The sequence below is a fragment of the Megascapheus bottae genome, chromosome 1 (assembly GCF_031878675.1).
Source record: "Megascapheus bottae isolate mThoBot1 chromosome 1, mThoBot2.hap1, whole genome shotgun sequence".
Lineage (NCBI taxonomy): Eukaryota > Metazoa > Chordata > Mammalia > Rodentia > Geomyidae > Megascapheus > Megascapheus bottae.
In genome coordinates this window covers 15498395-15514766 of record NC_143509.1, presented here as the reverse complement: position 1 = coordinate 15514766, position 16372 = coordinate 15498395, and the positions used below count along the sequence as shown (strand labels likewise).

Here is a 16372-nt window from a genome sequence, read left to right as displayed (position 1 = left end):
CACTTGGGACCCTCAGAAGCAGATTGAAGAGCGTAGTGAGTTTATGAAGTGACTTGGACAGCAGATATCTCACACGATGGCGAGTCTGTGCTATATCTGCTGCATGCACTGTGTGAGGGTCCCACAGAGGGCTTGGGGGGCTGGGTATAAAGGACATCAAATAAAAACGTTTGTTGGTTATTGGGACTCAAACCAATGCAGCTCCTTTGTCCTAGGCACCAATTAGAGCAGATCTGTTGTGTAAGGGAAGGGACAGCTGGAGCACCGTAGTTGGAACCACAGTGATTGAGTGAGCAGTCTTCAGCAGATCAGGAGTCCACGTCTTCAGAGTGTTTCCTGGGGAAAGTCCACATGAGCCTGGGTGCTAGGCCCTTGCTCCTTTCACTGAAATGCCTCCAGGTTGATGCCTGTGGCTGACCGAGGACCTCTGGACCCAGTGGACGACAGGCCCGTCAGGCATGAGCAGAACTGGTGTCTAGACTTGTGGCTTCCAAACTTAACTGGGCCTCAGAATAACCTGGGAGAAACCGAGAAAAGCAGATTCTTCCACATGCTGCTGCGGGCTCAGACCTGAAGTCCCAACTGCGTATGGGGTGAGCCTGGAGGGGCATGGCTCAAGGACAGCCCAGGCAGGAAAGTTGAGAAGACCTCACCTACCCTTAAAGCTGGGGTGTGTCCCCGCCACTGCAGGTACCGAGAGACTGAGACAGGCAAGATTGTGGTTCAAGGCCAGCCCAGGCAGAAAGCCTGGGAGACCCCCAGTTAATCCAGAGTTGGGCACAGGGAAGCTTTATATGTGTCTAAGATTCTCTGAGCCATTTTAATGTATAGCCAGGGATGGGCTCCATGAGAAAGCTTGGCCATTATGTTTGTTCTACATAATGGCCAGAATTTACTGTGGCTTGAGAATTTTGTTTCCAAATATCCAGAATAATGTGCTATCACTGAATAAATGATGCAGAGTTATAGAATGGTGAGGTCACGAATTACTCTTTTCAAATAGTTGTGTCAAGGATTCAATGGAACATATCCTTTTAAGGGCCCAATGCTTCCTGCTCGCTCACCTGTCCAACTTTCTCTTCCCCATCCATTTCCCCCACATCCAGGTTCTCTGGTTCCCTTTTCACCTGTGTACGATGGATTTTGTGATGGATTTCAGCCACCAGTTCTCCTTCCATTGGTCTACCCGTTCCCCTAGCCCCTCCTCCCTTCAGCTTCTAGTACTCGTTTTGATAACATGTCTATTCATTATTTAAAAGAGTTACACCATGCAAACCCACCCCTGCAATCTTTAATATTCAAAAATTAATTTCTATCCTTTCTCCCCATGGGATTAAAAAAAATAAAACCAAGTAGATAAAACCAAGGAGACCGTGTTGTTATGAATTCTGATTAGCATTTGGCTAAAACTTGCAGAACAGAAGCATTTTGCTGTATATAAAATAGATCTTCCTGGATGGAAGAAATAAGAAAGTTTACCTCTTAAAGCTTATTAGTTCATTGGGTGCTTCTTTGACCTAAATCCTGCCACAGGTACTCATCTACTTTGCAATATGCTTGAGAGTATACCCGGACTCTACCCAAAAGCCAGCATGCTACTGGCAACCCATTCGTTTCTAAGAGACCTTGGAACCATCACCTCTTCTCACAAGAGTGATTTAGGCAATGAAAAGGAAATCTGGAAGCTCCAGGGTGCTCCCTGTGGAGCGGGGAGCAGAGGAGAGAATCTTCTCACAGTGAGAGCCCAGCGCCTCCTGATGGCTCCCAAGCTGAGGTTTAACTTTAGGCTCTGCTACCTGTCTGCATAGCCCTGGAGAAGGGAAGTTCTTTTCATCAAAGATTCATTTAGGAGTTCAAGCTTGTAGTGAGACACACAGATGTTGGTTTGTTTAAAACAATAAAAGAAAGAGAGACATGCCGAGCACTGGGGACTCGAGTCTACAATCCTACCTACCCAGGAGGCTAAGATCTGTGATCTGAGGGTTGCCGTTGAAAGCCAGCGAGGGCAGGAAAGTCCCTGAAATTCATGTCCCCAACTAACCACCTAAGAGCTGAAAGTGGAGCTGTGGTTCAAGGTGTAGAGTTGCTAGCCTTGAACAAAGCGTCCCCAGACACTGTCACCCAGCAATGTCCCACATGCCTGTCCTGCCAGCACACATCGTGCACCCAGGAAAGGAGTGTGTTATGTACTCAAAATGACACCGATGCGCCCTTCACTTCTTTGAGGATTGCAGGGAATTGCTCTTTTCTCCGGAAGACACCCTGTTTAGAGCTTTTCCACAGAGATGAAGTCATGCTCACAAGTTAGTCTCTTTCTGCTGTCCATCTCACTAACCTGGCAATAATTCAACCTGCTGTTTTTTAGTTTGCATGCTAGCATTCAATTTGGTGCCCAGTGTCTCAATGTGTCTGTCCTTGTATGTGAAAACCTGCCTCAAGGTCACCTCGAGAATGGATCTAGCTTTGGTTTGTTGGGAAAGGACAGAGCAGGGGCATATGTGTATATACATAAGCGCACACACACACACACACACACACACACATACGAGTGTAGCCTGCTACTTGTGTTTGTGGGTGTATTTTCTCCTTCCTTCTCCTTCTTGTCTTTCTGTGAGAGTCCCCACTCACCTGCCGGTAACTAGTTTGTTATCTGGTTTATCTTTCTTAAGTGTCTCTTTGTAACCATAATTGTATATACTTTCAAGTTCTCATTTTTTTTTCTTTTTTTTTTTGCCAGTCCTAGGGCTTGAAGTCAGGGCCTGTGCACTGTCCTTGGACACCTTTTGCTCAAGGCTAATGCTCTCCCACTTGAGCCACAGTACCACTTTGGGCTTTTTCTGTGTATGTAGTACTGAGGAATTAAACCCAGGGCTTCGTGCATGCTAGGTGAGCACTCTACTACTAGGCCATGCTCCTGGCTCCCAAGTTCTCATGATTATGCACATTGTAGCACACTTTCTATCTGTGTGTTTGCACTTGTGCTGCTCGTCTTTACTCATCCTCCATCCTCCCTGTTTGTGTAGCAACACAGGGCTCCCTCTGCTATTCTATCCAGCCAGTTCCCACACACTGTCCTTTTTGCCTTCAGTTCTGGCTGGAGAGATTTAAGGTGATGTAAGGAGATGAAGGAAGGAAAGCAAGACATAAGCACAGCGTCCTCCTCCTAGCCAGTTTGGTGACCACATGCTGCACCAAGGAAACCAGGCCCAGGTGCTGTCCCCAGTGGCCTCTCCTGTATGACATGCAGGGGGAGAGACAGGAGGCAGGCCACGGCTTGTCCTGGGCCTGTGTTGACAATGGTTGGGCCCTGCAGAGAGCTGGGCGGCTCCATCTGGCATGTTAGGGTCATCCCGCAGTCCCACCGTCACCGCGTCTGCATGTGTGATGACATCATGTTGAAGACCTCCCAGCTTATAAATCTTATCCTGTGTAACTTGTGCCTCAGAAAAGCTGTTCAAAAGGTGAGCAGCAGGTAGGTGCAGAACATTCCTAACTATGAGTTACCTCAGAGGCAAATTCCAGCAGGAGAATCTGCCCCTTCCTCATCAGACATGCGTATGCTCTTGGAACCTTGGAACCTTCCTAATGATATACTTTCCCAATGGCCCTTCCCATCAGTAGGATTTTTTTTTTTTTTTTTTTTTTGCCAGTCCTGGGCTTGAGCTCAGGGACTGAGCACTGTCCTTGGGATTTCTCAAGGCTAGAGCTCTACCACTTGAGCCTCAACACCACTTCTGGCTTTTTCCTATGTATGGGGTACTGAGGAATCGAACCCAGGTCTTTGTGCATGCCAGGCAAGCACTTTAACCACTAGGCCAAACTCCCAGCCCCCATCAGAAGGATTTTTTCACTGTTTTTGTTTTCTTAACAGCCTCCACTGCTTAGAGACTTAGTGAACTGAAAACTCCTAAGCAATTGCACTTATCTTAAGCAGAGTGTGCCAGGAAGCTTTGATTTAATCCTTCAAAGGTGCTGAATTCCAAGGGACCCAGCCAACACATTGTTATGCCTTTCGGTTTACCAAGGAGGTCCCCTTAAGGGTTTTAAAACTCTAATTATGTCATAAAGTTGGGAGTAAAGTCCTTGAGTTATCTGTTCTGCTCTTTAAATATTTATGCTGCTTTGGTAGGCAGCCATTAAGTGATGATTATCAGCACTGTGTAGAAACATGGAAAGCTATTTATAATACAAATGAGAAAGCACATGGCTTTCCATCATCCCAACCAGTGCAACCCACTAGCAAACAGGTGGAGCTTTGTCTGCAGCATGGCAGACAGAAGAAGTGTGTGTGTGTTAGGCCATGGAATGGCAGGTATTTTTTTCTCTACCCCATAGATATTGCTCTCAAATGCATACAATTAGTTTTCTAAAATGTGAAAGCTACCCTGGGGTGGGGGAGGGCTGTGTGCGTCTTGCCCTTCGTTTGAAGCCATTTTCCCAGCACTGCCAGAGCAGAAAATGCGTGGGGGTGAGGCTGTCATGGGGAGCCACCTCTGTGCACCTGTGTATGGCCTGTCGGTCCTCCTACATGCCATCGCCAAGACACATGGGGAGAAGGGCTCTTACTGAGGTGGGAAATGCTGTTTCACCGTCTCCACTGCAGGTGGACTGTGAAGAAATGGACTTGTGCCAACACATCAGTGGTTCAGACAAGGCTGGGCGAGTGGCTCCTCTGCACCATTGCTCACTGGTACACAAAGCCTGCTTGAGCCTGGCTGACCTGTCTAGTGGTAATGAGCACGAGTTCAGACCTCTAGCATGGCTGATGAATGTTGACACGCGCATGCCACCGTCCCAGTTTTCTTAAGGAATATTTGTTGTTCTCACCTCAGTATCAATTGGTTGCACATGGGGCTCTGTTTTTAACTTGTCCGTTTATGCTTACAATACACACACTGGATCTTGGTCAGAGTCAGTGCCTCTGTCATTCCTTCCCCTCCCACCTCCCGTTTCTCAAGCCAGCCCCAGTGAGCCTGGTTTTCACATAAGTGTGTGAAGTGTTTGGATCACATTTGCCCTCCTTTCCCTTTCCTGCCCCCTCCCTCCATACCCTCGGCATCAGCCAGGACGTGTGTTCCACTCCCTCATATTCCTTTTTGCTAAAGTGCATGTTAATTCTTCAAAGGTTTCCTTCCTCTCACACATGCTCATAACACTGTACTTCAGTCGGACTATACTGTGTGTGTGTGTGTGTGTGTGTGTGTGTGTGTGTGTGTGTGTGTGTGATCTTTTAGGTCTGGTGTCCATATATGAGAGAAAATGTGTGACCTGGTTTACTTGGCTTAACAAGATGTTTCCAATGTCTATCCATTTCAACAAAAATGCTATCATTTCATTGTTTATTTTATGTGTGTGCTGGTAATGGGACTTGAAATCAGGGCCTGGGTCCTGTGTCTTAGATTTTTGTTTCCTCTCTCAAAGTTGGCTCTCTTCCATGTGAGCTAAGGTTCCATTTCTGGCTTTTAAGTGGTTAATTGGCGTTAAGAGTCCCACAGACACTCCTTTCCAGGTTGGCTTTGAACCAAGATCCTCAGATCTCAGCCTCCTGAGTACTAGAATTCCAGGTGTGAGATACCAGTGCCTTGCTAATTTCATTTTTTTTTTATCTGAGTAACAGATAATTTCATTGATCTATTCCTCAATTATGAGGCATGGCTGTTTCCATAGCTCGGCCATTGTGAATAGTACCAGCTTACTCTCTAAAGATCAAAGCCCACAATTGGTATGGCAGGATAGTAGGAAGCATAGCAGGGCAATTTGATTCTTAGTTCTTTGAGAAGCCTTTCTACTGGTTTCCATGGTGGTTGCACTAGTCTACATTCCCTCCCACAGTGGAGCCAAGCGCATCCACACTGCATCGGTTGTTGTTTGTGTTCTTTATGATGGCCCTTTTGATGGGGATGAGATGAAGTCTAATTGTCTTTTGGTTTGCATTTCCTTTGTGTCCAGGATATTGACACTTTCTTTGTGTATTTGTTGACCATTGGACTTCTTTCAAGAAGTGCTGTGGTCACCATCATACTGAATTTCAAATTTTACTACAGAGCCATACTGACAATGGTGTGGTACAAAAACAAGTCAAAGACCAACGGAATGGAAGACCAGAAATGAACCCTTGAACTTATAGTCATCTGGGATATTTGTGTCTTGACAAATAACCCCAACTGTGTTTTGGAGGGAAGATGGTCTCTTCAACAAATGGTTGCTGGGAAAACTGTAGATCCACATGTAAAATAACTAAAAATAGACCCTGGTCTCTTACCCTGTCCCAATATCAAGTCATAACAGATCAAAGCACTTTATCAAAGACCTAAAACTTTGAGTCTACCTCAGGAATGAAGCAGACAACACTAAAACTCATGGGCCAGGCAGTGGAGTTAAGTTAGGCCCAGAGAGACAAAGGTGGCTTATTTTCTCTTTTATGTGGAAGCTACATAACTTATTTAACTTATAAGTAAATACATTGGGTGGTATGTAAATGTATACAAATGTATTAGCTGAAAGATGGTAGATTCAAGAGAGGTCACAGACTGTAATTCCTTAGAAAAGCAAAATCAATGTTCAGTACAAAACCCCTCACAAAAACCTACTAGGAAGTAGATATTTGGCAGGGGTAGGGTGGGGTCAAGGGGAAAGGGTTAGACGAATGAAGAGGAGAGGGGAGGAGAATGCAATCAAGAATCCAGTGTAAAGCCTGCAGCATAAAGAATGAAGATGGATTGGGAGTTTGACCTAGTGGTAGAGTGCTTGCCTAGTATGCACAAAGACCCAAGTTAGATTCCTTGGTACCACATACACAGAAGAAGCCAGAAGTAGTGCTTTGGCTCAAGAGGTAGAGCCCTAGCCTTTAGAGAGCCCAAGGACAGTGCTCAGGCCCTGAGTTCAAGCCACAGGACTGGCAAAAAGCAAAGAAAAAAGGGAGGGAAAGGGTGGGGAGGAAAGGGGTGGGTAAAGAAGGATGGGTAAGACTGTTGAAAGGAGCTACTTGATCATGATATATTCATAAACTGCTTTGTTAAATTACAACTTCTGTACAATGAAGATAGTAAAAAGAAAAAAAAATGGTAGTTACCAGGTTGACCGGGTAGCTGACAAGAAGGGGAGAAAATCTTCTGTAAGTTCTGGCTAATAACCAGAATATAGAGAGCTTCAAACACCAAACTCCCAAAGAGTCAATAATGCAGTCAATAAAGTAAGTAATAATTTTATTACTTGTGTATTTGATGGGCCAAATTTTTTAAATAAATTTTTTATTGTGATTAATAGAAGGGTTACATTATATTCACCAGATAGAAGGTGCATAACTTCACAAACATTGATACCCTTTGTCATGACATGGTCCCCAGTTCCCTCCCACCCTCCCCCTGCTTATCTTGATTTCCCTCCTTCCCTATCCAATTTCAAATAACCAATTAAGCACATATAAAATATATCAGATAACAAGGTGAAATATTGTAACAATATGAGATAACCGAGGGATGCCAAAAGAGATGAGCGATAACATAGTACATTAAGGACAACAGTCACTCATTATATGGCTTTTGTTTCCTTATCCTGGAGGTCCCTACATTTAGTGTCATACTATTTGGCCTAATGTCTCTAGATTTTCTTCTATTGTAAATCTCTGCTAGGAGAGCCCAAGGTTTTTACTGATTATGACAAATGAGGGAGACTATTGGGCCTATGTTCCTTTGAGTCTGGCTTACTTCATTTAATATGATTTTTTCTAAGTCTTTCCATTTCCTTACAAATGGGACGATGCCGTTCTTTCTGACAGCAGCATAGAATTCCATTGTTGATCCACTCATCAACTGAGGGACATCTGGGTTGGTTCCATATCTTTGCTATGGTAAATAGTGCTGCAATGAACATCATTGTGCTAGTGGATTTAGTATGCCCTTGTTTCTGGACGGTTGGGTAAATGCCAAGTAGTGGAATTGCTGGGTCATAGGGGAGCTCTAGGTTTAGTGTTTTTTTTTTTTTTTTTTTTTTTTTGCCAGTCCTGGGCTTGAGCTCAGGGCCTGAGCACTGTCCTTGGACTTTCTCAAGGCTAGAGCTCTACCACTTGAGCCTCAGCACCACTTCCGGCTTTTTGCTATGTATGTGGGGTACTGAGGAATCGAACCCGGGTCTTCGTGCATGCTAGGTAAGCACTACCACTAGGCCAAACTCCCAGCCCCTAGGTTTAGTCTTTTGAGGAACTGCCATATTTCTTTCCATAGTGGTTGAACAAGTTTGCACTCCCACCAACAGTGTAGTAGTGATCCCTCCTGGCCACATCCCCTCCAGCATCTGTTGTTATTAGATTTCTTGATCCTGGCCATTCTAACTGGAGTGAGGTAGAATCTCCGAGTTGTTTTGACTTGCATTTCTTTTATGACCAGAGATGTGGAGCATTTCTTCATGTGTCTATAGGCCATTTTTGTTTCTTCTCCAGAGAAAACTCTCTTTAAGTCTTTGGCCCATCTTTTAATGGGATGGTTGTTACTTTGGAGATTAGTTTTGGAGTGATTCAGTTTTTTGAGCTGTTGATATATTTTAGATATGAGGCCTTTGTCCGTTGTTTGGTTGGTGAAGATCTTCTCCCACTCTGTAGGCTTCCTAATTAATTTACTAGCTATGTTCTTTGCCATACAGAAGCTCTGCAGTTTAATGCAGTCCCACTTATCCAGCCTTTCTCTGATTTGTTGTGTTTCTTGGTCCTTATTGAGAAAGTTTCAACCTGTGCCAAGGAGGCCTAATGTGTCTCCTATTCCTTCTTGTAACATTTTCAGTGTGTTGACTTTTACCTCAAGGTCTTCGATCCATTTGGAGTTAATTCTAGTGCAGGGTGACAAAGAAGGATCCAACTTTAGTTTTCTGCAGGTGCTCAACCAGTTCTGCCAGCACCACTTGTTGAAGAGGCTGTCTTTCTTCCATTCTATTTTTTTGGCTCCCTTATCAAAGATTAGGTGGCCATAGGTCTGTGAGTTAATATCTGGGTCCTCAGTTCTATTCTTGATGTGCCAAATTTAATGAGTAAAGGCAACCTATGCATCACCTCCTTACACTATTGAGTCCCGGAACTATACTTGATTTTATGTTTTTCCTCCTTGACTTCACTGTGGTAAGGAAGGCTCAGGGTAAACACTGCCTGTGGTGTGTGGCTATGCACTTTCATATAAACCCCTTATGTGCACTGTCCAGCTACTCAATCAGATTTTCTTTCCCAGAAAAAAAGAGCAAGAGGCTTAGCCAAAAGACCAAAGCCTGACATTGTTGAGGTTTATTTATTGTTTCTTCTGTGTTTTCTACTGGCTTCTGCGCCATAAGCCTCAGAGGAAGAGATTTCTAGTGCTCTATTTCTGGATGACATATTAAAAATAAAAGAGTGCTTGGAAAGGATATTACTTAATTTTCAGAATTGAGGGAAATCCATTAGCATGCTCCAGAAAAGGAAGAATTGCGACAAGGGTGATGTCTCCATGCAGCCTCCTCAAACACCTCCGAAGGCTCCAGAGTGGAAATGTCTCCACTGTGCTGCAGGGACCAGCTCGGGGGGTATGTTCTTGGAGAGGAGGTGAATTTGCTCTAGACTATAGGCAGGTGCATGATGGATAGGTCACCCAAGAGTCCTGAAATGGCTGAGGAGGCTTTTAAAACACAGAAACAAGCAAAAAACAGCAGACACATCCAGCAGGCTTCATCTCAAGGCAGATTGGATTTAAATTATGGCTTTGAGTAAGACTATAAGTGATTTGGACATTATCTGAGTTCAGTCATGGAAAATTCTCAACCGTTGAACATTTTATATTCAATTGTAGAAATCTGATGTTTCTGTATTACTTAAACATTTAACTGAGACAAATATGTAATAATCTAAGTCTACCTTTAACATAAATAATGGTCAGAATTTTGCCAGCTTTTTTCTGTTGGTTGCAAGGGCTGTAGCTCTGTGTCTGAGCCATGCCTAGTATACACAGGGCCTGAGTTTGAGTCCTGGTATCACACACACACACACACACACACACACACACACACACACACACACACACACACACACACCATACCCTCCCCACACCCCCCATCCCTCCCCACACACACAGAGCGGGGGAAAGCAAAGTAAACCAGTTAGAAATTATCATTATGAGTCATTTTTACATCTGGCTGTATAAGAATTCTCAAGATTTGTAAAACTTATTTCAGAGATATAAGTTCAGGGGGTTATGAATTTCATACTGGAAAGCAGAAGAAAAGGTGCCTTCTTTTCTTGGAAGCAGAGTTTTGTTTTTGCCAGAGAGGTGTTCTATTGTTGGTGTAAACTTGATGAGTTCATTCTGTAATAATTCTCTTTCATGTTGCCCCTTCCAATCCTTTTACTCTCTTGGAAGATTTAACTGACGCTGTGCTCTGTACAGCAGCACGCAATGCAGTGTACAACAGCTGGTTGTTCTTGGATCTCTTTTGCAGTTGAAAGATGCATGAGTGTAATGCAGTCCGGGACACAGATGATCAAACTGAAGCGTGGGACCAAAGGGCTGGTCCGGCTCTTCTACCTGGACGAGCACCGGACCCGCCTCCGATGGCGACCCTCCAGGAAGAGCGAGAAGGCAAAAAGTAAATCTGACTTATGGGCTCTTTGCTTGGATTGCCACAGTAACACGTGAGCTCTGGGGAGCTCAGATCTGTAGAACGTCCATAGTTTTACAAGTTTAAGGTCCACTGATTATGAACATCAAGACAGTAAACGATGGCAATCTGTGGGGAAATTTAAATCCATAAAACTTATAAATGCTATAATGGCTCATGTTTTTCTTGTGTTGGAGTATGATGCATTGGGTTTTAGAGTTGAGGACCTTTTATTTTTCCCATAATAGATAAACAACATAAATCCAGGAGCTTTAAAATATTGTGATATTCCAAGCACTGTCAGCTTATATTTTTGTAATGATACCTAATAAAATGTTTAACTGATCCTTGGTTAAAACTTCTCTCTCCTACATATTATTATCAGAATTCATGAAGCAGAAACATTAGGATGGATGGATGGTTGGCTGACTGGGTGGGGGAATGGTGGATGGATAGGTGAATGGGCAAGTGAGTGGACGAGTGGATGATGGAGAGATGGATAGAGGAATGGATGGATAGATGGATAAGTGGTTGGCTGGCTGGCTGGGTAGGTGAATGGTGGATGGATGGATAGGTGGTAAATGAATGACAGATGGATGGGTGGATGATGGATGGTGGATAGAGAAATGAATTGATAGATGGATGGATTGGTGGACGATGGAGGGAGGATAGAGGAATGGATAGGTGAATGGATGACAGATGGATGGGTGGATGATGGCTGGGTGGACAGAGGAACGAATGGATAGATAAATGGATGGATGAGTGGATGATGGATGGATAGAAGATTGGGTGGATAGATGGATGGATGGATGGATGAATGGGTGGGTGATGAATGGACAGAGGAATGGATGAATAGATAGATGGGTAGAAGAATGGATAGGTGAATGGGTGACAGATGGATGGGTGGATGATGGATGGATGGGGAGGGGAATGAATGGATAGATGAGTGGATAGATGAGTGGATGATTGGATGGACAGATGGATGGATAGAGGATATGGATAGACAGCTTGCTGGTGCATGGGCTCCCTTAGCTCCAGAGACGGAGAAGTGCCGCAACATTGCCTGTGCATGGGAGAACAGAGTGGTCAGGCGATGGGTGAGGTCTGCGTCTTCAGGCAGGGAACTGCGGGAGCATTATACTGATGAACTCTGAACTGCCACTACGCTTTTTTTTTTAAATTTTTATATTTTTACTGTAAGTTTCAACACACCCTGAATCATTGCCTTCAGAAAACATGGTAAAAAAATACTTAGAATAGTAAAATGTTAGATAAAGATGTTTCAGGGCCAGTGTTTCCCATGTGAACTGGCAGACGAGGGCTTTTGATCCTGAGGTTAAGGCGGGCGGTGTTGATTCGGTAGGTAATTTCCTCCCGTGTCTTCTGCCCTGCTGCTTCGCTCTGCAGTTCCCATCGACTCCATCTACAAAGTCACGGAGGGCCGGCAGTCAGAGCTGTTCCACCGACAGGCTGAGGGGAGCGCGGACCCCAGCTGCTGCTTCACCATCTACCACGGTGACCACATGGAGTCGCTGGACCTCATTACCACCAACCCCGAGGAGGCGCGCACCTGGATCACCGGCCTCAAGTACCTGATGGCTGGCATCAGTGACGAGGACTCCCTAGCCAAGAGGCAGCGGACCCACGACCAATATCCTGCTGGGTGCCTGCGTGGAGGGTGCACACGGCTGGCTGCAGGGTGAGGGCCACTCTGCTCTACTTGCTCCCACAATCCTGGCATGCACAGTGTCCCCTCTTTTTGCCTCCTCCTGTCACACTCTGTTCCCTCCTCTCGCTTCCACACTCTCACCCTGAGTCAGGGACACGAAAAGCCAGAGACTAGGCTGGCATGAACCCAGGGCTGTTCTGGAGAGCCTGGCTTCCGCGCGTGGGAAACCTCCCAGACCACACTGAAGATGCCGCCCTTAACTAACTGGCAAGAAAGAAAGTCCTGCCTTGTCATACAGTCCATTTGTTTAGGCAAATACTTTTTCTTTTTCTTTCTTTCCTTTTTTGTTTTTACTTTCAGTTATGGGCCCCTCTTCCTTCTTCATTCTTCTTCTTCTTCTCCTCCTCCTCCTTCTTCTCCTTCTCCTTCTCCTTCTCCTTCTCTTCCTCCTCCTCCTCCTCCTCCTCCTCCTCCTCCTCCTCCTCCTCCTCCTCCTCCGGCTTGAACTGAGGGCTTGAATTCAGGGCTTGAGCCTGAGGACTTTCTCAAAGCTAGAACTCTACCACTTGAGCCACAGCACCACTTCTGGCCTTTTCTATGTATGTGGTACCAAGGAGCCGAACCCAGGGCTCCATGCATGCTAGGCAAGCACTCTACCACTAGGTCAAACTCGTGGCCTCTTCTGCTTTTTGAACTTACAGTGTAAACATTGAATTGCCTGGTCCTCTCGAGCACCTACTAACATTGACTCCTAAACTCACAGGAGAATCGAGACTAGCCGTGTTCCTCCATGGAGGTCTTCCTGAGGCCGTGTCCTCGCTCAGGGCCCAGTGGAGGAGTGATCACAGTGCAGGGGGTGGTGAATGGGGCATGGAAAGTGGGGCTCCAGACCTGGGGGCGCTCCCTGTTCCTCTAAGCTTTCATAATTGTGTGAGCTGGATGGCTCAGTGTTTTAAGCGTAGGAGCGGATGAGATTACATGGGGAACATTGTAGGGGTAGAGGGCGGTGGAGAGGGCGGTGGAGGAGAGGCCAGCTCCCAGGTACTGCCCAGGGTTCCCTGTGCAGATGCTACAACGAGGTGCTAGAGAGCCCTGCGCCTGCCCTGCCTCTGTATCTGCCCTGCCCCTGCCCCTCCTGCCCCTGCTATCTCTAGGCCTCCTCTGAGGCCCTCTGGTTTCAGCATGTCCGTGGTGACTTGGGTTCCAAGCACGGCAGCCATGTGCCTGAGAAGTGCTGCTGAGGAAAGGAGAAAAGGACTCATGTGTCAACAGTCAGACGAAGGGCCTGGCGTTTCTGGTGTGTCCTCACAGCTCCATCTGCTCAAGTAGAGTCCGGCTGATGCAGGTGCCCTGCCAGCAGGGGAAGCAGGCGCTGTGCACACGTGGGTGTGATAGTCCCTTTGGATGGGGTTCAGGAGGAATGCTTGCACTACAGAAGCGTTCTCAGTGGTTGCTGGGGTTCCCACTCACCCCGTGAGCATCTCCCCAGCCCGTTGGGGTCTCCCCAGCCCGTGGGCCCCAGGGGTTCTCTGAAAGACTCCTCCCTGGCTCCACATCCCCTTCCGCATGGCCTGGAGAAGTGGGTGAGGGCGGTGGGTGTTTGGAGCCCATGCTTGGTTTTCTTTGACCCTGGCGCATGTGGGTGAAGCAGACCTTTGAGGAGGCGGATAAAAATGGCGACGGGCTGCTTAGCATCGAGGAGATCCACCAGCTGATGCGCAAGCTCAATGTCAACCTGCCCCGGAGGAAGGTCAGGCAGATGTTCCAGGTACGCCCCCCAGTCCCCTCCTCCAGTCCTCCCCACTCCCCCCTCCTTGGCCCACCCCCAGCTCCCATGTAGTTAGGTGCATTGAAAGGTTAGGGGGATACTACTTGTTTTGTATCGTTTCATTGCTCTCTAGTGAAGAGAGAGGCACTTTTTTTTTTTTGCCAGTCCTGGTCTTGAGCTCAGGGCCTGAGCACTGTCCTTGGACTTTCTCAAGGCTAGCACTCTACCACTTGAGCCTCAGCACCACTTCCGGCTTTTTGCTATGTATGTGGTACTGAGGAATCGAACCCGGGTCTTTGTGTATGCTAGGTAAGCACTCTACCACTAGGCCAAATTCCCAGCCCATACAGAGAGGCACTTTTTAAATTTTAAAAATAAATTTTAAAATTTATCTTTAAGTAGTCGTACTGAAGGGTTGCCATTCAACATGTCAGCTTACGAAAGCACAGCACGTCTCCTACATCCTTCCCAACTCTCTGTCCCCTCAGTTGCCCTGAAGAGCTATTTTGTTATTGGAAAAAGCCTTTACAGACTTAATGTGCATTCACAATTTCAATTCTTCAAATACTTTCTCCTAGTTATCATTTTAGAAGTACATAAGCAGTTTGCTTGACAGTTGAGAAAAGTTGATCCTCCCTCCCTCCCTCCCTCCCTCCCTCCCTCCTTCCTTTCCTTCCCTCCTTCTTTCCTTTCTTCCTTGTAGGGCTATTGTGAGGAAAAGAATAAAGACTTAAGTAAAACAAATTGTCTAAGCTCCCCGCCCCCCCCCACAGTGTTCTCTTTTGTTTCTGGGGAGGTTTAAGGTTTGAAATCTGTGAGTAAGCTCTCTGCCCTGTCCTGAGCTCTTCTGAAATTCTCTCACTGCTTGCTGCAGGTGGGGGAGGGAGGCACTCTTCCCAAGCTAAGTCATGAAGGCTGACACTTACTCTGATACCCAGGTGGATTGTATTTACTCTGTAATCTCTGCCACAGAATGATCTCTATTTCATTTACGTTGCAGTAAAGACAACATTAGACTACAATATCTATTTGCAAAAACCACTAATTTGGAGATAAATCACATACTTTGTGTTTTTGTTTTGTAATTGTTTTTTCATTGTAAGGTCATGCACAGTGTGTGAAAGTAAGAGCTGTGTAGATCTAAAATACAACCCCGTGTGATAGTTCACACAGGGCCTGGGTATTCACGCCCAGCCCTGCTAACAGAGGGCACTCTTGGAGAGGAACCGAAGGTGAGGGAACTCCTCTGAACTTCTAAAGTATCATTTATTAGGAAGTGGTGCTGTGGCTCAAGGGCAGGGCGATAGCCTGGATCTAAAGAGCTTAGGGACAATGCCCAGGTGTGGAGTTCTAGTCCCATGACTGATAAAAAAAAATGAATTCCAGGAAATGGAAACCTTTATTTTGCATTTATTGTTGGTGTTGTTCATTTTTTTGTCTGTTTAGCAGGGGCAAAAAGAGGGCACAGAAATTGAGACAGGAAGGGAAAAGCAGTGCATCTGTGGTATCCAATAATATACTGTATAAAAAATGAACTATTCAGGACAGGAGGGGGAAACTGAGGAATGTGAAATAAGGGGTGACACTGTCCACAAAGAAATGTACTAACAGGGGCTGGGAATGTGGCCTAGTGGTAGAATGCTTGCCTAGCATGCACGAAGCCCTGGGTTTGATTCCTCCGCCAAGAAAGAAAAATGAAATATACTCATCACTTGACTTATGGAGTGTGACCCTTTTGTTGTACAATACCTCAATGGTAACAAAAAAGCTACATTAAGTAAAACATTTTTTTAAAAGAGCTGGGTACTGGTGGTTCATCCCTATAATGTCAGCTACCCCGGAGAGGGCAATTTGGAGGACTGGGGTTTGAGGCCAGCCTGAGCAAAAAGTTGACTAGATCCCAGAATAACCAGCAAACAGCAGGTCTGAAGACATAGCTTAAGTTGTAGAGTGTTGGCCTGGCAGGTGTGAGGCCCTGAGTTCAAGACAACAGTTACCACCCCCCACCCCCAAAGAGTATATAAGGGCTATCCAATGCTTTGTGCATGGTGACTTCCATGTTTTCTAACTACTCGTTCTTATGTAAGGTCAGCGCAGGAACAACTAGGTAGGAGCTGCAGTACTAAGTAGGTGACAGATGCTGACTCCCTTCTGTCACCCCATTAGGGGACAGCTTAGGGAAACTATTAGTAGTAAGTGCTTGCCTGGTGGGTACACTGGCCCACTGGGGAGCAGAATGAAAGAGCAGGAGGAGGAAGGAGTGAGACAGACATGGGAGCATCAGAGATGGAGCAGCATGAGAGAGGAGGAGGATGCTGGAGCACCAG

The 16372-nt window shown here is 46.0% G+C and overlaps 1 protein-coding gene across 1 annotated transcript in view; it reads left to right on the top strand.

The window, feature by feature from the left end:
• Window positions 1–16372, top strand: part of Plch1 (phospholipase C eta 1) — a 104392-nt gene that overhangs the window by 53114 nt on the left and 34906 nt on the right. The window contains exons 3-5 of the mRNA XM_090337940.1: window positions 10450–10596; window positions 12016–12259; window positions 13916–14045. Coding sequence (XP_090194066.1) covers window positions 10450–10596; window positions 12016–12259; window positions 13916–14045 — 521 coding nt within the window. The remainder of the gene's footprint in view (window positions 1–10449; window positions 10597–12015; window positions 12260–13915; window positions 14046–16372) is intronic.